Consider the following 26,399-nt stretch of genomic DNA (forward strand, 5'->3'; position numbering starts at 1 on the left):
ACATACATACATATACATATACACACACACACACAAATACCCCCCCACACAAACACACACACCTATAATAAAGGTAAAAATGGATATATGCAGTGTTATCTTCATTTTAGATATCAAAAGGGTTTTGCGGCTCCCAGTGTTTTGTTTTTGGTGGGAAACGGGTCCAAGTGGCTCTTTAAGTGTTTTGGGTTGCCTACCCCTGATCTAGTCCAACTCCCTGCTCAGGCAGGAAACCCTATACCATTTCGGACAAATGGCTGTCCAGTCTCTTCTTAAAAACTTCCAGTGTTGGACCATTCACCGCTTCTGGAGGCAGGTTGTTCCACTGGTTAATTGTTCTAACTGTTAGGATGTTTCTCCTTAGTTGTAGGTTGCTTCTCTCCTTGATTAGTTTCCATGCATTGCTTCTTGTCCTGCCTTCAGGCGCTTTGGAAAATAGCTTGACTCCCTCTACTTTGTGGCAGCCCCTGAGATATTGGAACACTGCTATCATGTCCCCCCTCGTTCTTTTCTTCGTTAAACTAGACATATCCAATTCCAGCAACTGTTCCTTATATGTTTTAGCCTCCAGTCCCCTAATCATCTTTGTTGCTCTTCTCTGTACTTTCTAGAACAGTGGTTCTCAACCTGTGGGTCGGGACCCCATTTGGGGTCGAACGACCATTTCACGGGGGTCGCCAGACAAGGCTGTCCACCATTTTTCCCCCCCCTTTTCTTTGGCCACGCCCCTGGCACCCCGTGATGTATAAGTGGTTTGGGGTCACCACAACATGGGGAACTATATTATGGGGTCGCGGCATTAGAAAGGTTGAGAACCACTGTTCTGGAGTCTCAGCATCTTTTTTACATCATGGTGACCAAAGCTTCAAACCTTATTCTTAGTAAAAATTGTTATGTTTATCACTGGTATAATACTCCAGGGTAGATTCCTAAAACTGACAGTTCATTTTCAATGATCAGCTTGGATCATTCTTTCACATTTGGTGGCAATACTATAAAGCTCAACAATTCTGGAAAATGATTCATTCCAGTAAGGAAACAAGTCTTAAAGGGTGAATTTGATTTCAACCTATATTTTTTTTATTAAACTTCATGAAACTATATATCCCCTGAATTGGCTTTGTATATAACTGCTGCAAGCATACTATATGCTTTTTACTGGAACAGTTACCCGATCCTTTCAGTGGAAAAATGGGCAACCAAGTTGAAGGTTATGTGCTTTGTTATCTATTGTAACTTTGTTATTGACGGAGATTTCAACTCAAACTGGAAACCATTTTTAGATTCAAATATTCTGTCTTGTCATCTTTTTCATACTTACATGTTTTCTTCAGATTATTCACACTGCAAAATGATGGGGAAAATATTGTACTTGTTGTATAAACCGAACTGCCTTCCAATATTCTGCATTCCAAGGGCACATCATGCAAAATACAGGTAGTCCTTGACTTATGACCGCAATTAAGCCCAACATTTCTATTGCTAAGCAAGATATTTGTTAAGTGATTTTTGCTTCATTTTATGACTTTTCTTGTCACAGATGTTAAGTGAATCACTGCAGTTGTTAAATTAGAACAGCCTTCATGGTTGTTAAGTGAATCTGGCTTCCCCATTGACTTGGCTTGTCCAAAGGTTGCAAAAGATGATCACATGACCTCAAGATACTGCAACTGTCCTAAATACAAGTCAGTTGCCAAGCGTCCGAATTTTAATCATGTGACCATGGGGATGCTACAACTGTCGGAAGTGTGAAAAACAGTGCTAAGTCACTTTTTTCAGTGCTGTTGTAGCAATAGCAATAGCATTTAGACTTATATACCGGTTCATAGTGCTTTACAACCCTCACTAAGCAGTTTACAGAGTCAGCATTTTGCTCCCAACGATCTGGGTCATTTTACCAACCTAGGAAGGATGAAAGGCTGAGTCAACCTTGAGCTGGTCACAATCGAACCCCTGGCAGTCAACAGACGTAGTCTGCGATATTGCATTCTAACCATTGCGCCATCATGGCTGTTTGAATGGTCACTAAGTGAACTGTTGTAAGTCAAGGACTACCTGTATATGCTTCAGTTTTGAGAATTATTTCTTACAGATACCTTGATTATATGTCTAGGGTTCAAAAAATGAGTCATCCAATAGATGTCTTAGGATTTTTATGCTAGTACAGGTAGTCGTCAACTTATGACAATTAGGATTCGAATTTTGGTTGCGCGTTGATCCAGTCATTAAAAAAGTCACCACATGACCAGACCCAATCTTATGGACATTTTTTACTGCAGTTGTTAAACAAAACTCATGGTTAATAAATGAATCCAAGTTCTCCAATTGACTTTCTTGTTGGAAGCTAGCTGAGAAGGTTCCAAATAACCATCGTGAGACCACAAGATGCTGCAACCTTCGTAAATGTGAACCGGTTACCAAGCACCTAAACTGCAATCATGTAACAGTGGGGATAGTGTGATGGTCATTAACTTTTAAGACAGTTATAAGCAGTGGTGGGATTCAGTCGGTTTGCACCACTTTGGCAGAACCGGTACCTAATATTTGGGAAAATAAAGGAAATATTTCAACAGTTTTACCTCAATCAACAAGAGTGCAATTTAAATTTGCTTTTGGCTGCTAATTTCTCAGAGGTGTGGAAGTTTGCACCACGCACACAAACTCCCTTATGTACTAAGTTCAAATAAGATTCATCATTTGTTGTCAGCTGCCATACCCCATTTGAATAACTGGAAATATATAACAGCAGGAAAATTACACATATATGTGTCATTTGTCAGTATATTTTATGTTCTTAAAATGTACAAAAAATAGTTGCTATAGTGGTAGAAACCGGAAGACCTTGAGTTCTAATCCTGCCTTAGGCAAAAAAAAAAAAAACCAGAAACAAAACAGTTGGGTAACCAACAAAAACATAGGGATTAGCCCAGTGGTGGGATTCAGCCGGTTTGCACCACTTCAGCAGAACCAGTAGCTAATTTTTTGTTGCCCAGGCCCAAAATGGCTCTGGAAGCGGCATCCACACAGAGAACCAGTTGTTCACATATTTGAATCCCACTACTGGTTGTAAGTCAGTTTTTCCAAGGCTGTTGTAACTTTGAAATGAAACAAAATTGTAAGTTGAGGACTATCCGTATTTATAGTTTTGAGGACAGGCCTTATCAGCTTTAATTTACAGAGCTAAATGTGTGGTATCTTGAAATTCCATGCAAACTGAATGTTATTAAACTTCAATTTATGTTAAAATCTGAATAAATGCAAATTTGTTCAGGTTTTTTAAAAAATGTATATAACATTAGAATCGTTTCCATGCTTAAAGAGTATTTATTATTTGCAAGCGTTTTAATGTGCATCAATGATAGATATTATGGTACTCTTTGGATTTCAAGATCTTTACTTTCTATTTGCAAAAATAAAATTCATCTCTTTGTAAATCTCTTCCTACTTAGCACAACATTATTTGGGGAAAGGTATGTAATATGCAAAAGTTTATATCACTATAATTCTTTTACTCTGAATGGAATACTGTTGCTTTTCAGTACCAATATCTTAATAACACAATCTCATAGACATGCCTTCTCAGAATTTGAATATTTTGGTATGTTAACATTACGATGGCTTCAGTCAAAATTATGCAGGAAATGAAATATGCCCTGTTGTAGAGAAACAGCAGGACTTGGTAAGGAAATCTCGTATCATAGCTGCAAGACAGCAAATACAATTTAAAGATAAATTTTATTCTCTTGATGATTTACTCATGCAAACTGCACAGTGAAGAAAACAGTACAGTTTGTGAAACATGTCAAATTCAAGGAACGCAAATGCAAAGTACAGAAGTAGTGACATACAGTTTAAAACGGAATCTATGGTTGTACAACTGTTTTGTTGAACATACAGGATTTTTACTAACCCCTCCATTAAAATCATTTTACATATCTCCTCACACGTACTTAGATTTACAACAGCAACACTTTTGTTACTAAAAACACCGTGTTACATTAAATAAGGTTTTAAAATAGGATTGGCTTATATTGCTCCAGGTATTGTTACTGAGGCATCACCATTTAATTCAATGAGCTTCTTCAGAACAGAAAATGGAGATAGTAGAGTACAGCACAGCCCATCATATTTAGCAGAGCAAACACAACCAAATTATTCTTACCTAGTTCATGGAATTCACAATGAGAGAATATCACTCCAATTCAGATAGGGAAATGAGTCCAGATCCCCTGCTTTACACTGTGCCTAAACTGGAGGGAGCACAAAGCAGGTGCGTACATTAGGTGTTCACAAGAACATGAAGGCCACCTACCAACGATGCATTGCTTTCAACTGGGGGCACATCCCCACCATCTAGAATTAGATGAAGGCAATTCTCTGTGGAGATCTCTTTCAGTTGATGGAGATTCTTGTTTTTGTTCTGGGTTTTTAATTCTGTAAGCTTGCTTTCAGTATTACAGTTATTTTAAAACAACCTGATAAAGCAAAGACAATTAGAGCACTTCTTTGCAAACTATGCAAAAACCTGTTCCTTGTATTATTTCAATTCTTATTTTCAGACTGAAAAGCACTGAAATGATATATACATCATTTAATGAATGCATCCAGTTTCTGTTCAAGTTTGGTTGTACACCATAAAGTTGTTTTCTGTCATTGCCACCACTTAAAATTGTGACTTCACAGCTTGATGGCACCCCAGGTTAAAACAAAGCATAGAAGAAACAAGTCACACAACCAACAATAAATGCAATAAATGCTTGTTATATACATAATGGGCTTCTCCTGTTTTTTTTTTTTACTGCCAGATATTGCATTGTGTAATTTACTTCATTGATCTACAAAGTTTTACTGATGTGATAATTTATAGTTTAATAAAATAGTATACTGTTGTTTTTAATGTAAATTCAGAATTAAAATAGATAATGGCACCTTAAAAAAAACCTCTGTATCCTACAGATGATTGGATAATGAGATGAACTGTACCTACATCATCTCATCAGAAACTATATCATGGAATGTTAATTATCCAAGTTCACACAGTAAATTACAATTCAAAATTGCAAACACCTATTCAAGCCAGCATCACATTGAAGGCATCTTTAAACATTCAAGCATAGATTGCCGGCATAAAGTAATGAATCATTCTCTTTTTCACTCCTGTATCTACATGCACACTCACACATGCATACTGCACACATACGCACACACACATACTGTAATTGTTTCCAAGGTATGGTAAATCATTAACTTCCCTGCATTCAGGTATCAAAATTTCTCTACTAAAACATGACAGTGCTTACACAAGAATAAAATCAAGTTACCCTGCAGCTACAAGACATTAACCCAAAGAGAAAGAAATCTTGAATTGTTTGATGCGGGAATTTAAGTTTTTCTGGCACCCATACCATATTAGAACGCACAAAAGCTTCTCACTTTAAGAGTCAAGAGACCACAAAACATCAAGTTACATTGATTTTGAAAAACAGTTCCATTTTTTAACCCTGTTAACATTTGTCCATTTGTCTTGTTTGATTTTTGTAAATGGACAGCTGCAGAATTTATTTCCATGTCAGAAATGAAAGTCCTGATTTTAAAATGGAAGTGTTAGCTACACTGGTATCAATTAAAAAGAAAATCTAGCTAAAATGACCCTGATCAAGATTATGTATGTGCATAAAAGTACTGTATATCATATACTGTACTGGCCTTGTTGAACAAAATTCTTTAAAAAAAATCCAAAGTTAAAAAGCCAAAACAATGCTACACAATATAATCAAACATATTCTCCCAACGTTTTCTTCTCATAATGTGCAAAACAATACAAAGGCAAAAAGACTAAAAGCAAATTTACTGTTCTGGTCTTTCCCCATCTTGCTTAGTGCTTTATGATCTTGTCAACTTTACAAAGGAATCTATGTAGAACTTTGGTATAAAATATTACAAGATTATGATCACAGTTTTGGGATGAGTATTTAGTGACTGGTCTTAATTATTATTTTTGGAATACCATCAAATGAAAGAGGAGTACATTTCAACTGTACCAACACTTTACATGACAAGCACTGAAAATAACAAGCAATCCTAGTTAGGAACCAAAGTGACTATAAAGAGACTAAAATCTGCTGTGCAATTCCTGTTTGCCAACTTCCAAAGCCAAATTCAAGTTTGTATTTTACAGATGAGTAATTATTAAGCTACAGATATTTCCTAGATGAAGGCTATTTCCTTGGTTTCCCTTTGAAGCTGCTAAGGAATATCTAAAAACAAAGTAAGTTTTTGATCAACTTCCTGAGGGCTGTGATTGGGACGGAGGAGCCATGACAATCTGCGACAGCACTGGATCTGTACTCTGGTCAGGCATCTGGCTGAGAACTGATGTAGCCACTGCTTCTGCCTTGGAGGTGGAGCTTACTCCATTAGAAGTGCTGACGGAACTATGCTGAATAGCTTCGGTGTGAGGACTACTTGGCACGGAAATGTCTTCGGAGCTATCATCTTTATCTGTTGCTGAAAACAGAAGAACAGCATTTCTATTCCTTGTTCATGAAACGTGCATCAACAATCACATTATATCCGAAGAACTACAGGTTGAAAATTCCGACACAAACAACATTTTAAAGGTTTTATTAGGTGGTGCACATCCTCAAGCACTTAAAGCTACTTCATGAAACAATTGTGATCCCTTCATTTTTGAGAAAAACAGCTGAATGGTTTCATTATGCTTTGCTTCACTCCTCTTCTCAGACTGCTGCTCTTACAATAACTGGAAGCCAAAGGGGAGACAGGTCTTTATATGAAGGGCCTTAATGGGCCAATCACACCTATGCATCTGGGTGGGAAACAGGCTAATCCAAACTGCCACCCCACAAGTTTAATATTTAGTCAGTCCTACAAAAGAGCAAGCTCCTGTTCTATTAAACTGCCTTAGCTGCTAGTCATATATATTGCAAAGAAATGTTTTATCTTAATAACCAAAAACAACTAGTTAATATTCTTTTGCCTTTTTCTTCTCTTCTCTTCTCTACTTCCTCACAAGGCATGAATTCCTCCAGTGAAGGAAACAATTGGCATAGGAAACTAATGAGGGAAGCTGGGGAACTAATACAGCTCTGCCAAATTCAAATGATCACTTGGAGAATGTCCTACCAGTAGCATCCTACACAGCTTTGTTGCTGGTAGAACTGCTTCCATCAATGGACTGGGGAGTAAGGCCATTTCTTTCCTCCCTCTAAGAATCTGTCCTAGAGAATGTACTTTGAAACAGATGAGGTGACTTGTACAGGGGGAAGAGAAAATTGCAGTTTGTGAGCAAATTTCTATTCAACACTGAATTTCATCAACTGTTTCAAAAATGTTAATCATTATACCTGTAACAAAGTTTTAGTTTAGTGAGTGTGTGTGTCATTATTTAAAAAAAACACTATTACATTAGCCTATTCCAGTGGTGGCGAACCTATGGCACGGGTGCCAGAGGCGGCACTCAGAGCCTTCTCTGTGGGCACATGCGCCATCACCCCAGTCCTAGGCATTCAGCTGAGTTTTATAAAACATTTTCGCTTTAGGCCTCCACGGCCATGTGCAAAAAAAAAAAAAAAAAAAAGGTTCAATTAGTCAATTTCAACTTTTTGCGGGAAAAAAAAAAGATCTTGCAAAGTTGGAACTGATTGATTGAACTTTTTAGTCCCACCCAGTCTACCATTACCACAGCAGCCATGCCCACCCAATGGGTCACACCCACCCAATGGGCCACACACCCCCAGCACTTGACGATGCATAAGTGGGTTTTGGGTTGCAGTTTGGGCACTCAGTCTCTAAAAGGTTCGCCATCACTGGCCTATTCCTTTTGTTCTATCATAGCATTACAAACTATAGTTATTTACCTAATCAAGCATTTGTAAGTTTTATTATTTTATTTACCTTAGGCACAATTCACTCCAACTGATTCTGGATTTACCAAGTAACTTATAGAGTAAATATATTATTTTATCTGCTATTTCTAAAATATTTGCCTTTTTATTCAGAATAAGTTTTCAGTACCAATACTACGATGAAGCTAGTGAATCCAAAAGCACATCCCTGGTTCTCAACAACTATATATAATATTCTGGAATGAATATATAGCTTTACACGTTTGTCTACTTTGTGTGCATTCCTGGTAATACATAGAATTATATGTTGTGAATAGAAATATGACTGTATGGAGAGTGTATATAAATATTTAAATAAATTTTTCAGCCTGCAACTTAGTAGTAAGTTTTTGGATCTGGAGCTTACAAGTCTAATAAACTTACACGGCTAATGAACAGATTTGGATTTTGCAAAAAAGTTTCCACTTTGTGCCAGACTCCATGTTGGAGAACTAGACCTAATTTACTAGATAAAATAAACAAGTTGGTCATGCTAATTTTACATGATATAGAAATACACAAGAAAAGACTTCCGGTTCCGGTTTGCAGCGACTGCGGTCATGTGAAAACACTTGTCTCTTCACCAGCTGACTTTCCTTCGCTGGTAGATCCCGAAGGGGGTTGAAAGTCGCCTTGGAGGGGCAACCACCGATGAGGAGGCTTGCTGGTGACTGCGCGAAGGCAGCAGCTTCTCCTGCAGCTCCAGCTGACTCCTTAGGGCCGGCGGAGCAAATATCGTCCTGGAAGATGGCCGATCATCTAACTGCACCAGCCGAAGTCAAAAGAACAGCTAAGCGTGAAGAAACCACCGCGGAGAAATCTGGGTGAGACTTTTTTTCCCCCTCTTACCCCCAACTATTTTTTCTGAAAAGAGCCTTTGGATGACTTCCCTGCCCTAAGAAAGCGGCGTTCCCCTATTTGGAAAAAAAATACTTTGAATAAAAACTATAGAACAGCATTTATTGGACTTTTAATTTTTTGGATACTTGGGACCCCTGGAAAAACTTGTATTATAGAGCATTATTCTACTTACTATATCGGAGATACTTGCTTCTTCCTGCTTCTTTCTTCCTCACTCTCAAAATGAGGTAAAAGCTTTTAACTTGGAAAGAAAAAAGTTTCTAAGCTCACTGAGGACATCTTGTGGTGAAAAGTGTTACTGCAATTGTAATGTTTTCAGGTGTTGGAAGATGGATTTGATCTTCAAATAATAATAAAAGAAGATAAAGGCTTGGAAATAGCTGTGGGTTGACTTTGTGATCTAGAAACTGTGAAGGCGGACGTTTATTGACTTTTAATAAATATAGCTTTCACTAAAAGACTAAAAGATTATTTTACTATGGAAATGGAAGAATCTTACTCACAGCTTGATTATGAGCTTATACTGGAAAAAATATTGGAAGCTACAGAGTATATGAAATCATGGAGAAAAATTAAAGATCATTTTGCAGAACCACAAGCTGAGCCTCAAATTTTAAAAGATCAACCTATAGGCCAAGAAGAAGCCTATATGCAACAGTGTACACAATTTAATGAGATGGAAAAAGAACCTATTGACCAACTGAATTTTAGAAAAACTTTGGACCCAAAATTCCAGACTGAGACTTTAATTGATCACTCTACAAGTCAACTAATTACTACAGAAGAGGATATCTCACAAGTTTATGTACAAACTATGGAGAACTCTGAAGATCAAAGAATGACTTCAACTGAAACACTCTTACTTTTAAAACCAACAGGAACTGACTTCCAGATGTGATCTATTGAAAGTTATGACAACTTGGATATTCAAGCTGTAATCATAATATAGAACAAAATTGACTATATTACCTACATGATATTGGAAGATGGGGAGGAGAACTTTGACCAGAACGATTTGTTGATAAATACCAGTACTCAAATATGGAGATTAGATGACATAGATGTGGCATCATGGACACCAGCTTGGCACAGGAAAAGGGGCGTTGGTCTTACCTGAACGCCTTTTCTCAGTACGGAGATGGATAATCCACGGATGGGTTTTCTCTGTCTGCCTGCTCTTGAGACCAAGTAGCCAAAGCTTGACACGCCCCCACTTCCTGTGGAGTCCATTCTTAACGAGGGCGAATTGGCTGATTATTGACGAGGTATTGGCTCTCAGCTCCCTACTAGCGGCCTGCTGGCCTTGGGGTGGGTGTGGATTATCCATCTCCATACTGAGAAAAGGCGTTCAGGTAAGACCAACGCCCCTTCTCCAGTACAGGAGATGGATAATCCACGGATGGGACGTACCAAAGCCTCACTGTCCCAAGGGGTGGGAAACAGATAAGGCCGGTAGATTGATCTCTGAGACAACTTGCTGGAGGACCCTCCTACCAAAGGAGGCGTCCGCCGATGCAAAGCGGTCTATCTTGTAGTGTCGTATAAACGGGGAAGGCGAGGACCATGTCGCGGCCCTGCAAACTTCCTCGATTGACGCCTGGGTAGCCCATGCCGCCGAAGTTGCAGCGCTTCGGGTGGAATGGGCTGTGAGATGACTTGGGGGCGGCAGGGATGATACATTGTAAGCTTCTGCGATACAGCTTCGGATCCACCTTCCAATGGTGCCCGCGGAAACTTTCCGCCCCAAGGTGCCCGCTTGGAAGGACACAAATAGGGCCTCCGATTTGCGGAAGGGTTCTGTACGCTTTATATAACGCCGCAAGGCTCTGCGGACGTCCAATGTATGCCACTGCCGCTCCCGGTCATGTGTTGGATTTGGACAGAAGTTTGGGAGAATTACTTCCTGTGTCCTGTGAAAGAGTGAATTCACCTTCGGTATGAAGGCAGGATCTAACCTAAGGACCACCCTGTCCTTGTGGAAAATGCATAGGTCGTTTCTGACTGACAGTGCGGCCAGTTCCGAAATTCGTCTGGCCGATGTGATGGCAATCAGGAACGCCACCTTTAGCGACAGGTGTCGCAAGGAAACGGTCGCTAATGGTTCAAATGGTGACCGAGTGAGTGCGTGAAGGACTCGCGGTAGTTCCCAGGACGGGTACCTGTGAATTACTGGAGGTCTGGTGTTATAGGCGCCCTTGATAAAGGCGCGGATCCTGGGGTGGTGAGCTAAGGGAACCGAATCCGTGCAGGTGAGGAGGGTGGACAAGGCCGCCACTTGCCTGCGGATGGTCGCGGGGGCGAGGCCTCTGTCTAGTCCCTCCAAGAGGTAATCTACTATCTGAGGGATGTAGAGTTTGTGTAAGTCAAACTGCCGTTCCCTGCACCAAAGGCAAAAATTTTTCCAAGTGGAGTCATAAATGCGGTTTGTTGCCGGACGGCGTGAAGCTTGAATTATGGTAATGGCCCCGGGAGAGAATAGTTCCTGTGCCATTATCTGGCGCTCAAGTGCCAGGCGGTTAGTTGTAACCATTGGGGTTCCGGGTGACTGATGGTTCCCTGGTGTAGGGACACTTGATGAGGGGGAATGTTCCATGGGGGCGACTGAGACAGGTTCATCAGGTCGGCGAACCACGGTCTCTGTGGCCAATATGGTGCTACTAGGATCACTTCTGCCCGCTCCTGAATCAGCTTTCGGATGACCGCCGGTATGAGTGGTAGTGGGGGAAAGGCATAAAGCAGACCCTGAGGCCACTGAGTTCTCAGAGCGTCCGTCCCCTCTGCTCGCGGGTTGAAGTAACGAGAGTAAAATCTGGGGAGCTGGGCATTGTCTGATGATGCGAACAGATCGAGGATCGGGTACCCGAACTTGCGGGAGATGTCTAGGAACAAGTTCGGGTGTAGCCCCCACTCCGAAGGGTCCACTGTGGTGCGGCTTAGGAAGTCCGCTTGCTGGTTGTTGACCCCCGATATGTGTTCCGCTTTTAGTGACTTCAGATTGGGCTCTACCCAGCTGAATAGGAGTCGTGACTCTGTCATCAGGGTTTTTGATCTGGTCCCCCCCTGCCGATTGATGTGCGCCTTGGCTGCTACGTTGTCTGTTAGGACTAGAACGTGGTGGCCTCTGATTCTGTCTTTGAATTGTTGCAAGGCTAGGTGGATAGCCCTGAGTTCTAGCCAGTTGATGTTGTTTCTCAGATCCGTGGCGGACCAACGTCCCTGTACAAACTGGGAGTCCAGATGGGCTCCCCAACCATACAGACTGGCGTCTGTAGTGATGGTAACTCTGACTGGTTCCTTGAAGGGTGACCCCTTGGTCACGGCCCGAGAGCACCACCAGCGTAGCGCCCTGCGGATTTGTGCCGTGACCCTGACTAGGTGGTTGGATGCGCTGGTGTTCTGCCGTTGGTACGGGAGCAGAAACCACTGTAGTTCCCGTAGGTGGAGCCTGGCCCAGGGTACAATGGCTATGGCCGATACCATCTTGCCCAATAATTGGGAAAGTGTTAGTATCGGAACTGAACGTTGCCTGTGAACCCAGCGAGCCAGTTCCCTGATGCCGGCCACCCGGTCTTGGGAGAGATAGACCATACAGTTGGTTGTGTCTATCATGGCCCCCAGATGCAGCAGCCTGGACGAGGGAACTGTCTGGCTCTTCTGAAAGTTTACTGAGAATCCGTGTAATTGGAGGACGCGAATGACGGTCCTTACGTCCGCCTGAGCTGTCTGTAGGGATGTTGCTTGGATTAGTATGTCGTCTAGGTAACATTGGACGCGTATTGGGATTTTTCTCAGTTTGGCGGCTACCGCTGCTAGTATCTTGGTAAATACCCTGGGTGCCGAAGATAGACCGAAGGGGAGAGCTCTGTATTGGAAGTGTTTTCCCCCGTAACAGAAACGTAGGAACCGGCGGTGGTTTGGGTGGATGGGGATGTGAAGGTAGGCTTCCGTGAGGTCTATCGATGCCAGGAAGTCTCCTTCTCTGATGCTTCCCAGGATGGACTGAAGGGATTGCATCTTGAATTTTTTGTATGTGATGTAGCGGTTGAGGTTTTTTAGGTCCAGGATTGCCCTCCATCCTCCTGAAGTCTTTGGAACCACGAAGAGGATGGAGTAAAATCCTCTGCCTCTGTATTCCGCTGGGACCGGTTCTATTGCTTGAATGTCCAACAGGTGTTGGATGGCCTCCTGCATGAGTTTGCGTTTGGTGGGGTTCCTGGAGACCGAGCAGTTGATGAGTCGGTCTGGGGGTGTGACCAGGAACTCCAGGGACAGCCCGGACTGGATGGTTTGTAGTACCCAGTTGTCCGTGGAGGTCTGCTCCCACTGGTGGAAGAAGTGAGCTAGTCTTCCTCCAATGGGTAGGTCTATGTAGGAGTCATTTTGTCTTCCGGTACGGACGACCCGTTCCACGAAAGGGTCGTCTCGACTGGTTTTGTTGTCTGGGCTGGAACCCCGGTCTGTCGTAGGGGCGGCCGTACGGTTTGTTCTGCCTGGGAGTGAATGGCTTGGGTGCCTGACTGATAGGCGTGGTTGTCGGTTGGCGAAAGGACTGCCTACGAAAGTAAGGTGTGGTACGTTTGTCTGACCTTTTGTTCAAGTGTGCCATGACCTTCCGCTTGTCTTTGTTCTCTACAAGATAGGGGTCCAAGGCCTCCCCAAACAGACCGTTGCTTGAGTAAGGGGCGGTCGCTAGCCGCCACTTAGCCTTGGTGTCAGCTTGCCAGTGTTTTAGCCATAGCATTCTCCTGGCAATTATGTTGGATGCTATGGATCTGGATGAAAAAATGGCCGATTGGAACGTTGCGTCTGCAGCGTATTCCGTGGCTGCTACCATCTTAGCCAGGTCCTGGTGTGTTCGTATGTCCTCCATAGGAACTATGGTTTGTAGTTGTTGCAACCAGATGAGGGTGGCCCGGACAAAAAAGGAGGCCGAGGTGGCTGCTTTGATGGCCCATGCCGCTGTCTGGTGGGTTTTGCGAAAGGCTTGTTCCCACTTTTTGTCATCTGCCTTAAGGGCCTCCACTAGGTCCCCAGCCATGGCTGTCTGGGAGACCAAGGGGGTCCAGGCTTCATCTACTTTAGGAATTTCTAAGGCCTCATTGAGGTCTGTGGCAGTGCTGTATAATTTTTTGTCCGTACCACTCACTGATGGGAAGGAAGCGGGAGAGTCCCATGGCTTCTTGATCCCTTTCAGGAAAATGGCGGGGCAAGGTATATGGTGTTGCGTTGTCACCTTTTCTACGAATACGGGTCTGGATGTGGTGGCCGGTGTCGCTTGCGGCTGAGAAAACTGATCCGTCCCCATGTCCGCAATGGCTGTGGCCTTGCGTAGTATCGTGAGGAAGCGGTTGGGATTAAATAATCCCCCTGAGGGGGGCTCAGGGGGAAGTTCCTCATCCTCTGACATAGAGATCCCAGGTTGATCCTCCTCTTGTGGTGAAGAATAACCACTCATGGAGGACTGGGCCGGGGAGACGGGTTCCTGAATGCCTGAGGACTCTGAGGGGAGTTCCGAGTGTGGCATGGCTGAGATGGAGGGCCCCTGGTCGTGGTGGGCGGAGCGCTGTGCTAGGGCTCGGTCCACCACTTTGGTTAATAGGGCCTCTAGCCGTCCATCTGCCCAGATGTCCCCTATGTCATTACCTTTGGGTGTGGTGACCGCAGGTGGAGAGTTGGACTCAGTGGTTGTGCCTGCCGCCGTGGTTGTTTGTTGGGCTGATGTAGATGGCGGATCCAGTGGTTGCGGTGTTCCTGGAATGGACCACGCGCTCTGGGTTGATGTGGATGGACCCAATGGTAATTCCATCTCGGTGGCCGCTATTTGAACCAATTCCAATTGGGCCTGCCTCTGCGCTCTGGAGAACTCCTTCTCCAGGGCCTGGTGCCTACGGCTGGCTTGCTTTTCCGCCAACTTGGAGGGCCTCTTGAGCGAGTGTTTTGTCTTCGCTTTGCACTTGCCTGCCGCCTTCTGGTCAGAAGGTGTGTTGCAGCCGTAATTGGGAGGTGGAGGGGTCGTGCTCATGGATTGAGGCAACGAGGGTCCCTCCATTCCGCTTGAGCAGTCCCAGAAAAACTGAGAAGACGCTCAGGCAGGCAAGTATTGGCGGGAGCGAAATTGGAACAAGTACCAGGACTGTTCCCCTGATCACCCGACCACAACAAAAATATTCTCTCTGGGCTAAGGTCACGGTAGCTGAGGGAGGTACCGAAGGCACGTTTGGAACCACTCTTTGGGTTCCGCCCGGAGGCCTTAGGTGACCAGGCAACGTGCACCAGTAGAAAAAGGAAAAGGGAGGCAAAAAATATCAGTGGCGACCTCAAAAGGGTCTGTAGGCCTGACTTAATACACAGCAGGTATCAAATGGCGGTCACCTAGAGCGGAATTTATTCTTATTAATACTATTACTATTATACTAATAATAGGAACAACAATAATAATAAAATAATAATAATAATAACAACAACAACAATAATGGTGATGATGATAATATTGTGTGTTCTGTCTTTAGGCCTGTTGGCCCTGCAGTCGCTTAATTTTTAGCTTTAAAAAAAAAATTTTTTTTTAATTATTATTATTATTATTATTATTTTTAAAATTTATGTATCTATTTTTATTATTATTATATTTTGTCCTATTATTATATGTGTGTATCGGGGGTGGAGCGCTGGTTGTGTGCTCCTATTCCGCCTCTATCAGTGATTCCAGATATGATGTAGAGCTTCCTTAAGCTCGGTTTGCCTTTCTCTGGCAAGAGATGGCAGCCACAGCTCGTTTCTCCCTGAAAAAGGGCTTTGCGGATCCCAGGAGGGTTCTCTAGCCTCCGTTTCTTGGTTGGGGCTTACTCCCTTCCTGTGCTTCGTTTCCCTCTGAAATAAGCTCCGCAGCCTCCCAGAAGCTGCTTGTGCCCGGGGATTTAAATTTGGCACGCTGGTGACGTTTTAAGGGAATCCCAGTCAGGGATTGCCTTTGTTGTCTGAAAACAGCAACTAAAATGGTGCCCGCGGTTGCTCTGGGCTGCTAGGGAATCTCCGATGATCCGAATTCATGTTTGAATCCGGACCTGGAGATTGTTATTTTTTTCCCCCAATTTGAGGAAAAAATCCCTTGGAAGGTTGGGGAGAAAAGCTCAGCAAGTGGTCTCTGCTGATGCCTTTCCCCCCCCCCTTTTCCACCTCCAGAGCCCTGGGGCTGACTGGGATCCGTGGGGAGTTTTCCCCCCCCACACCCCCTTTTTCAATTTTAATATAGGATCAGGGATGATCCCAAGGAAAACTTAGTGGTTGGGGAAAAGGTTCAGCAAGTAGTCTCTGCTGATGCCTTCTTCCCCCCCTTTTCACCCCCCAGAGCCCTGGGGCTGGCTGATATCTGTGGGGAAATTTCCCTCCCCACCAATCCCCTTTTTAATTTTAGGTTTGAGATCAGGACTGATCCCCAGAAAATTTTGTGGTTAAATTCCTATAGGTGGCAATTTTTTTTGGGAAGGGGAAGCCAATTATCAAGGGATAATCAATCAATGGATTTCTTGTCTAACCTGATAAGCTGAGAGCCACGCCAAAACGAGTCTTCTCCGAGCAGAGACCAAGTTAAGAATGGACTCCACAGGAAGTGGGGGCGTGTCAAGCTTTGGCTACTTGGTCTCAAGAGCACGCAGACAGAGAAAACCCATCCGTGGATTATCCATCTCCTGTACTGGAGAAAAGCCAGAGTTAGATTTAAAAATGTGATTTAAACTCTCACTTATTGGGTCAAAAAGGCCTTAGAGATCCGGCTGATTTGACAATTAACTGAGTATGTGAAACTAGTAAGATGATAATTTGTGTAATGATATGTTTGTCTTAGACATGATAATTATTTTGGTTGAGATTTAAATTTTATTTAACGGGCTGAAATGTTTCTTTATTTTTTATTCTGATTATATAGAAAATTACTTTGTAATAGAAGAAGAACTAGATTTACGATAAGAGAAGAAAGGGTATTAACCAATGATCTATTAAATTAAGAAATGGAATATATGTGAAAATACTAGAATGTTATTGTTGGAATACTATGTATGTTGTAGAAGGGATACCCAAAGTCTTATTAATATGTTTACTTAAGATGAATTTGAATATGTTAATCGAAATTAGTGAAGCTAAAAGCAGGATAATGATCGTTTGGACTGACTGAATTTTATGAAGAAATAGATTAAACTAAATTTGTTATATCATGTGAGGGAAATAGAGAGGGAAATCTTTAATGCACTAACTTCAGTTATATATGTATGACTTTGTTTTTGAATGATTGATTTCCCCTTCACCACGGTGTTTTTCTGAACACACTGATGTAAAAATTAAAAAAACCAATAAAATTTGTTTGGGAAAAAAAAAAGAAAAAAGGCTAATAGCCAAAAGTAATTAACAGAGACATTTGACTACAGAAGTATGTACAACTAATACAGTTTAAATATTAATTTAAAATTCAGAAAACAGGAAAACAATTTTTATTGGAACATTTGTAAGTATTTAAGATAAAGCAACTCAATGGATTATACCAGAGGCTCCCAACCTTTTGGGCACCAGAGACCGGTTCCATGGAGAGAGGTTTTACCATGGACCGGAGGGTGCGTGGTTTTGTGTGCTGCCTGCATCCTGCGGATGGGGCTTTGCTTGTTTGTGTGACCCAGTTGCTGGCATGTCACAGACCGGTACTGGTCCATGGACTGAGGGTTGGGGACCCCTGGACTATACCTTTTTTATTTTTGGTTCCTTTATATCATTTAAAGACATTGAACACACACATTTTAAAATGCCTGAAGAACTATAGAGCATCTGAAAAATGCTGAAAAATTGTAAGTATTAAACACATAAGGTATTGTGTAATTTCATTCTTGGAGCAAATATTGATGCCTTTGTCTAATAAGTGGAGACAGTTTATTTTCACTGAGTCACATATTTCTATCCAATAGAAATCCTAGAATGGATTTTTGGAGCATGTTATTGCATAGAATAGGTAACAGCATTTTGTGATGTTACTGCCATAGCATCTTTTGGGTCCTTTGAGGCTTCAGTGAATTGTGTAGCTTGTGTTCAATTTTTAAATTATAATTTGGCCACTTTGATATGGATGTAGGGTTATATGTATTATACATCTTAATCGCATACACCAATTTTTTACTTGTGTTTCCATTTATATATTCTGATTATAGTCTGGTTATAGTCTGATAACTATTTCTTTTGAGCGGTAATGCTATTTTAATGTCATTTTCAGTGCTGACTTCCATACAGAATAAAAATAGCGTATACTAATGTCTCTGAGATAGTTAAATATGACAGAGAAAAAAGTTATTTTTACATTAATATTCAAGACATCTAAGCTCATTCAGCAAACTATGCATACAGGAAGCTATTCTATAGCAGCCTAAATATATGAAATAATATTGTTTTGTCAGATAGGAGCTATAATAGCCTCATCCCTGCAACAATCATTGTTAATATAAATTCAAAATATATTTTTATATGGTTTCAATTTGCTCCAAGATGCCACTTTCTATCTTGTCAAAATGACTGGAGATCAAAAGGACTGAGATTTATAACCTCAAAACTGACAAAATCAATGTGCTAAATATATACAGTCACAGAGAGTTGCTAAATCTCCAGAATCTTTTAAATTAAAAAATATTGCCCATTCTGATGAAATTGCTTACAATGGCTACAAGTAAAGATGGTGGCCATTAAGTTTTATCGCAAGCACCTGAGGAACTGTTCACATGGAATACAAAATGTTCTTTTATTCTCCTAAATTACTGACACTGGCAAATTAAAATGAAGTGGCTACATATGGCAGAAACAATCTTCACATTTACAAATACCCTGAAATATCACTAAATCATAAAAACGAAAGCTGTGGGTTATATATTATGAATGTTGCCTAATGCATTCCCAGCTCAGTTATTTGTTATAAATTTGTATACAATGGACAAAATTGGCCATTTATTCTACTACAGTGAATGCTTTCTGGACTTTTTATTATATCCCCAAATAAGACATACACAATTAACCTTTGAAGTGCTGAAAGAATCAGGAAGCCAACAATTTAGTTCTTTACATTTTACCTTTACATTGTTTTATCCATAAATATTAATGTTTATTTTTTACATTCAACAATATTATATATTACTCTTTTGGATGAAAATTAATAGTCATCTAACAGTTATTCAATATAAATATATAACATTATCCTCAAGAGGATTTATTAAAATATTTTTTAAAAAAGAATTCTATGAATTATGTTGTCCCTGAACATATTTTGCCAAAACTATGTGAAACATTTCAGCATCATTTTTCAGTATTAATGTTTTCTTGGTTTGATACTTCTTGGTAGTTCACTGGTATAACTTAGAGGTATGGGGAATGGAATATTACTCACTATGATAGCTAGATTTCTTCTGCATGGCTGTAACAGGACAATCTTTATGAGCCAGAAGAAGCTGTTTCAGCTGTGCCACTTCATTTCTCAGCAGGGTGACTTCATTCTAAATAAATAAAAAAAAACCCAACCTTGTATTTTAGCTGTATTAAATTATGTGCATTTCAGACTGAGGTTTACAAGATCCCGAAAAGACAAAAGTCAAAGCACATACTTCAGGTACCTATTAATACCAAAAAGGTTTGTGAAAAGTGGGATATAAATTGAATGAATAACTGACGTCGTGGCCATTCCTTTGTTTCCATTCTTTTGTTACACAAATCCAGTCACTTTGAAATGAGATGGGCAGCAAATAAATTTAATAATAAATAAATAAATAAAGTGGGAATTCTCCCTCGTAGTATTACTCATATTTGCTAATCTTTTCCCTTCATTTTATCTGATTCCTCTTTTCCTCTAACCCAGTGACAGCGAACCTTTTAGAGACTGAGTGCCCCAAAACCACCCCTGTTCCGTCTCCCGCCCTGCCTGCTCTGCCCCTGCCCGCCAGGCCATGCATCACCTCCATGGCCTGCTGCAGATCACCCAGGCAGCCCTGCAGCACCATGGCAGCCACGCCCTCCTCCCACATCCCGCAGCATCATCTGCACATATCGGGTGCGAGGGCAGAGTCTTATCCCTGCTGCCCGACTATGTCCTTGGCTGCGCTGCTCTGGGCCGTGCCTGGGGCGACTCTCCTCCAGGGGGGCTGCTGGTGAGGAGGGGCCGTGGGGGGAGACAGGGCTGGGGGTGATGATGTGTGTGCCCACAGAGAGGGCACCGAGTGCCGCCTCTGGCACTTGTGCCATAGGTTCGCCACTGCTCTAACCTCTATGGCAGCGGTTCTCAACCTTTTCATACGGCGACCCCCGGCCACACGGACGCGCCGCGCATGCGCGGTACCGCCCCATGTGCGGTGCGCATGCACGGCGCCACCCCCTGAAGGGGAAAAATGGCGGATCGCGTTGTTTGGCGACCCCCGTAAAATGGTCGTTCGACCCCAAATGGGGTCACGACCCATAGGTTGAGAACCGCTGCTCTATGGCTATACAGTATCTTGCACATTGCCTTTTGTTATTTAAAATCCTCCCTCCTATCTTAAGGATTTCATCATCTGCATTCAAGCATGGCTTTCCTGTTCTTCTCCTTTCTTCACATATTTGCTGTGTAGTATTATACAGTAGTATTGTGTAGTATACAATCTCATTACATTCAGTTTACTTATGCTTCTCCTTTTATATGCTCATTCTCATTTCACATAACAAAGTAGGAATAAGCATTCCTTGTAACAGACCATATGCTATCCACTACCTTTTTACAACAATGTTTATGTCTTAAAATTTCTCCATCTATTTTAATAAATTATCAAGCTGCAAGCTGCACTAATTGCTCTAGTGTTTTGTCATTTATATATAAATTGCAACTGATTATTCCGTTTTCTCTTGGCATCAGAAAATGGCATCTCTCTATGCTCCTTTTGGCAAAATAAAATCTAATATTCAGTGCAAATCATTCAACCTCAAACAAAATGGCAATGTCTGCATATAAAAGTACACATTCACTTTCCAAACCAATAAAATTACAGATGAAGTCTTCATGCACATCACACACACACTTTTATGGAACCTTTCATAAATAAACATTATATCTTAAGATTCTCCAATTACAAATTCTACAACTTGAAACTTGTTTTTTCAACATTCTCATAGCATTGATGCCTCACTTTTCATCATTTTTCCTATATTCTATTCTTTATCGCATTCATTTTTTGTTTTATGTTCACTTTTATTTCTTGGCTTTTCTCTCTTAAAATCTGTCCTTCGTTCTTCCACCACAGTATCACCATTCACTTGAGTATAATATATTACCAAGTTGTAATTCCTACCTTAATGGTAATCCAGAACCTAGATATTTTCATTCATAATTAAACAGATCCTATCACTTCCCTACATGTTTTAATGAACTTAATTCCACAAGGATCAAAAACATGATTTGCATCTCTTACATCTTTCCATTTTTTCTTAGATTTCACCAAGGCACAATTTTCATTTATTAGTTCAAATTCCTCTTAATTTCAAATTGTAATGTCTCATGGTCATTATCTGATGAACCCCATTATTATTGATGTCTGCTGTTCATCATGACCTTAATTGAAGCTTACATGTTACCTTTTAGTAAGACGGTAAAATAGAAAAGATATAGATTAGGTTATTACTATTAGTTGCACCCATGCCATATGCAGCACTCCTTGCTCACACTATATTTTGGATTGTATATCACAAGACAACAGAAACCTTGTTTTATTCCCTCATATTTGTGCTAATTTATGTAAGTTAGGATTTGTGATCCATATACTGTCTTATGAGCCTACCTATGATCGCCTGAATCCCCTCAATTAATAAGTATACTCAGTGAAGTGACACAACCAGAGGATATATATGTAACTACTGGTACAACCTCCCCCCCCCAACAATATCTAAATGGTAGACCAGAAGGATATATTTACAATACATTTTTCCATTTAATTTAAAATAATCTGAAACTCTATTAAAGAATGCTATATTCCTACTCCATATTAATCAATTTTTTAATGGTGTCCAACTAAAGCTACAGATCCAGGCTGCACAATCCAAATGACCCCTAGATGGCAGCAAAATAGGGATGTGCAAAACATTCTCTGCATAGAGAACATAGTGTAAGGAACTGGCAGCTCAGATCAAAACACATATTTTATCCGAGCATGAACCTGAAACATATTTCAGGTAGGACCTGTTCTGGAATAGGAACAGCAAGGAAAAAAAAATCAGGCCTTCACTGGTAGCACATGTGATGTTAGCTAGGGGAGGTGATGGAAACAAATACGCTGTGAAGATTGGAGAGGAATGGACAGGCTGGCTGAATTCAAGTGTGAGGAAATATGGAGAGGAAAGAAGGCAGGCACCGAGAAGCTCACAGGATGAACATGCGGGTACTTGAATGTAAACATGTCAGGGGAGTAAGAGAAAGAAGGTGCTGAATCTGGTAAAAGGGCAAGCACAATGGCTATGGAGGAATAGAGAAAGGAGAAAAAAACCACCATTGACCCACTGACCCTATTATACCCTTCTGGATTCTGTCCCAGCTGAAACCCTGAAATTAAAAAGTTGCAGGCTTTGATTTGGCTGTGCGTCCGACTTGCAATGTCTTTGTTTTATGTACTAACACACTTTCAGCATGCAATATGTGCTACCATTGGTGACTGTCTGGATTTTTGCAGACCAGACCTGAGATAGATCTAATTATGCAACAGAATGAACAACACTGAGAAAGTAAAAAGGTGGTTTTGACCTTTGACTTTGTGGTCAGGTTATTTAAATTACTACCAATGTTTATCTATCAATAAATATCAACATATATCTTAGGCTTTATAAATTATATATAGCTGGCTCTCTTTTTTTTGTAGTTTTAAATAAAAAGTTAATTCTGCTGCACAGATTTCCAGAACATTTCTGGACCCAAGGTTTTACTTCAATATGACAAGAGATAGTAAGGCTAAATAAATAAATAAATAAATAAAGTTGAAAGAAACCTTAGAGGTCATCGAGTCCAACCCCCTATTCAGGCAGGAAACCCTATACCATTTCAAACAAATGGCTGTCCAGTCTCTTCTTAAAAACCTCCAGTGTTGGAGCACTCACCGCTTCTGGAGGCAGGTTGTTCCACTGGTTAATTGTTCTAATTGTCAGAAGTTTCTCCTTAGTTCTAGGTTGCTTCTCTCCTTGATTAGTTTCCATCCTTTGCTTCTTGTCCTGCCCTCAGGCGCTTTGGAGAATAGCTTGACTCCCTCTTCTTTGTGGCAGCCCCTGAGATATTGGAACACTGCTATCATGTCCCCCCTCGTCCTTCTCTTCATTAAACTAGACATACCCCATTCCAGCAGCCGTTCCTTATATGTTTTGGCCTCTAGTCCCCTGATCATTTTTGTTGCTCTTCTCTGTACTGTCCTCTGGCTAGGACAAAAGCGGAATTTTTTAATTTCATTTCTGTATAATTAAAATTAAGATTTAATTAACTAATTAAATTAATTAAGAATAACTAAAATCGGTTCTCCCTATGTATTTAATAAATATCTCCTTCTAGAAAATAGAAAGTATAATTTGATGAGAACTTTTAGGAAGTTTGGGGAACTTTTTAGGGCTTCAGGATATGTACCCTTGCAGTATGTCAAATTGAACAAATTAATTTAAGTCCAGGTATCATTGTCAACTATTCCTGAAATAACTGATATTTGTATTTTTACATTTAAATTATATGTAATTATTTTAATTATATAAGCCACTTTGGAATAATTTGTCCCAAGAGGCAACTTAAAAACATTTAAAACAAATTCAACAAAAACGTTTCAGAGCCAACACCTAAAATACCTAGATAATAAACCCCAAAATGTATAATCTTCTCGATGCTGCCTAAATTCATAGAACAGCCTTTTAAATGTAAAAGGAAGAACTGTAATCTTTCCTCTACTGAAACTGCTAGTGAACAGAACTGAAGATCTGAATTTTATGAATTGTACTGGGAGTGGGGGGAAGAATCAGACATCTAGCCAGTCAAATATCCTATATGACCCGAGCATATTCCAAGAAAATGTCTTGGACTGCAGAATGTCCTGTGCAGAGTAAAAGATTCTCACGCAGAATAATCTCTACCTGCTGGCTGGGGAATGGTAGAATCTCCCCCACCCCCTTTCCTGGTCTTAGTTATGTAAATAAGCCACTTGGCAGGCAAGGGTAAGTGTGATAGGTTCAAGAATATACATTAAAAGAAGAAAAGAGGCAGGAAAACAGTTGGCTCCCTATTGCAACTTAATTGTTGAGTTGAAGGTAAGGAAAAGTAGTTTTGTCAAGGTAGCTATTTCTCCCATGTTAATAGCTATTTGAATATATCAATCAGCTGGGCAGTAAAAAAAAAAAAATAGGAATAGCTCCTGAGGCTGATGTTTCCTGTAGGGTTTTTTTTCCCTTTTGAAAATATCAAAAGTAGTGAGCACATATAATACACTTCATCATAATAATAATCTTTATTGATTAGCCCGTGGGCCACATTGAGGTGCAGAGTTCCAAACACGCATTATACTAAAATGCAGTAAAGACAATTTAGAATAGAATTGGTTAAAATACAATTTAAAATAAAATAGAAATAAAATACAATTTAAAATGAAATTGGGATAAAATACATTTTTAAAGTGAAATTAAAATCAAATGTGGCAATTTAAGATGTAGATAAATAAAATATGATAAAATTATATTTCACTATCACCCCTACAAATCTACCCCAATCAGTCTCACATATGCCGATCTCAGCCGAACATTTTGCTCAGGTACTATGCTGTGTTAAATGTAATTTTCAAATTCTGTCCCTACGTAATTAAGTTATTTTGATATGGGGATCCCAATGGGTCATTTGTTTAGTGTATAGGCCAAGGTACCTGTCTCTCACCCTCTTATACAGGCAACAGTGAAATAAGATTGAACCAGATCCTCAATCTCAGCCACTCCGCAGATGCAGAGACGTCCATTATAGGGTACAGAATGGAATCTCCCATATCTGACCATTGTGTCAAGCAGTTCAAATCTCACTCGCAGTTCAAATCTCGCTCGCATGAATATTTCCCTAAGATATTTTGGCAGTTATAACCTCAAATATCTGTCTGCTTGAAAAGTGCATTTGTATTTGCTCAGCCATTTCAAGTTACCCATCTTACTAAGGATAGCTAGGTCATTTTGTGCTTAATTCTTTGGGCAGCTCTTTTTTTAGATCGTTCCCCTGTTACGCAAGAGATAGGAAGGTCACAGCTTGTTACAAAATTTGTCAATTTAGTGAACCAGGAAGTTTGTGATTTTAATTTTATCTGCTCTAATAGGCGTAACTTGGGGAGTCTATCACTCTCTATTTCATTAATTTTATGCCAGTAATTATATGTTCTGATTTTGGATAGAGCATGAATTGTATGAATTCCCAGTTTAGCTCTAATTGCTGCAGCAGATGTTCTTGGATCTACGCCCAAAATACATCTCAGGTCCTAGGACTGCGTTTGTTCAAGTGTTGTAATTGAGTATATACCCCAAACTTCAGCTCCATACAAAAGCATAGGAGTAACCTTAGCTTTATATACTCTGATTAATGGGATAAGGGACCTTGGATAACTATGATTCTTTAATTTAAGCAGTAGATTCAAATGAGCCTTTGCTCTAAGTGTGCTCCGTTGATGATGGCAAGCCCAAAATCCAGTCTTGGAAAACGTTATGCCTAAGTATACAAAGGTGTTAACCTGTTCAATTGGTTCACCATCTAATTGCCATCTATGTCTCTCATGATGTTTTCCAAATACCATGATTTTTGATTTAGATTTACTGATGGTTAGGGAATTGTCCTGGCAATAGGAATTAAACCTTCTTAATAGTCTGCACAATCCTACTTGTGAATATGATAATAGGATCATATTGTCGGCATAGAGCCAGCTGTTACAGTATGTGTTTAGGATCATTGGCATATGTACCATGGGATCCTTCATTAACTCTGGCAGGTCATTTATGTATACATTAAATAATAATGGGGCCAGGATACACCCTTGTCTTACCCCTTTATTTGTGTGAATCCTGTTAGTCAGGGCCCCATTAACCCCATACCACACCTTCAAACAGGTACTTGTGTAAAGGGCTTTAATCAAAGCCAGCAGTCTAGGTTCTCTTTTAAGAGATGTCAATTTACTCCATAGTACTTCTCTGTTTACAGTATCAAATGCTGCTGTAAGGCCTATAAAGGCAGCAAACAAAGGTCTCCTCTTATAGGCATATTTGGCAGTTACATGGTGCAGGACAAAGCAGTTATCGATGGTAGATCGGTTTTGTCTAAAACCTGCTTGTTCTTCTGCAAGGATATGATTTTCTTCTACCCAGATTTCAATTCTATTCAAAATGAACCTAGCATATATTTTTGCTACAAGGTCAATAAGACTAATGGGCCTATAATTACTAGGATCCTTTTTAATTCCCTTTTTTATATATGGGGACAACTATTGCCATCTTCCACCTATCTGGTATATGGCAAGTGTTATTTATATGTGTAAAAAGACCTGCCAGTAGTGGACCCCACCAGTCGGGGAATTTCTTAAATAATTCTGGCAAAAAAATTCCTTACCTGGGGCTTTA

The 26,399-nt window shown here is 40.6% G+C and overlaps 1 protein-coding gene across 2 annotated transcripts in view; it reads right to left on the minus strand.

Moving 5' to 3' along the window:
• Positions 1-3,716: 3,716 nt before the first annotated feature.
• ATF2 (activating transcription factor 2) overlaps positions 3,717-26,399 on the minus strand; it is a 58,601-nt gene continuing 35,918 nt past the window's right edge. For both annotated transcript variants that reach the window (XM_039339312.1, XM_039339313.1), the window contains exons 11-12: positions 19,174-19,279; positions 3,717-6,507 (exon numbers count right to left, since the gene is read on the minus strand). In XM_039339312.1, coding sequence (XP_039195246.1) covers positions 6,281-6,507; positions 19,174-19,279 — 333 coding nt within the window. In that variant the 3' untranslated portion in view covers positions 3,717-6,280. The remainder of the gene's footprint in view (positions 6,508-19,173; positions 19,280-26,399) is intronic.

Source organism: Crotalus tigris, unplaced genomic scaffold, assembly GCF_016545835.1.
Source record: "Crotalus tigris isolate CLP2741 ecotype Arizona unplaced genomic scaffold, ASM1654583v1 scf7180000017733.2605024, whole genome shotgun sequence".
Classification (NCBI taxonomy): Eukaryota; Metazoa; Chordata; class Lepidosauria; order Squamata; family Viperidae; genus Crotalus; species Crotalus tigris.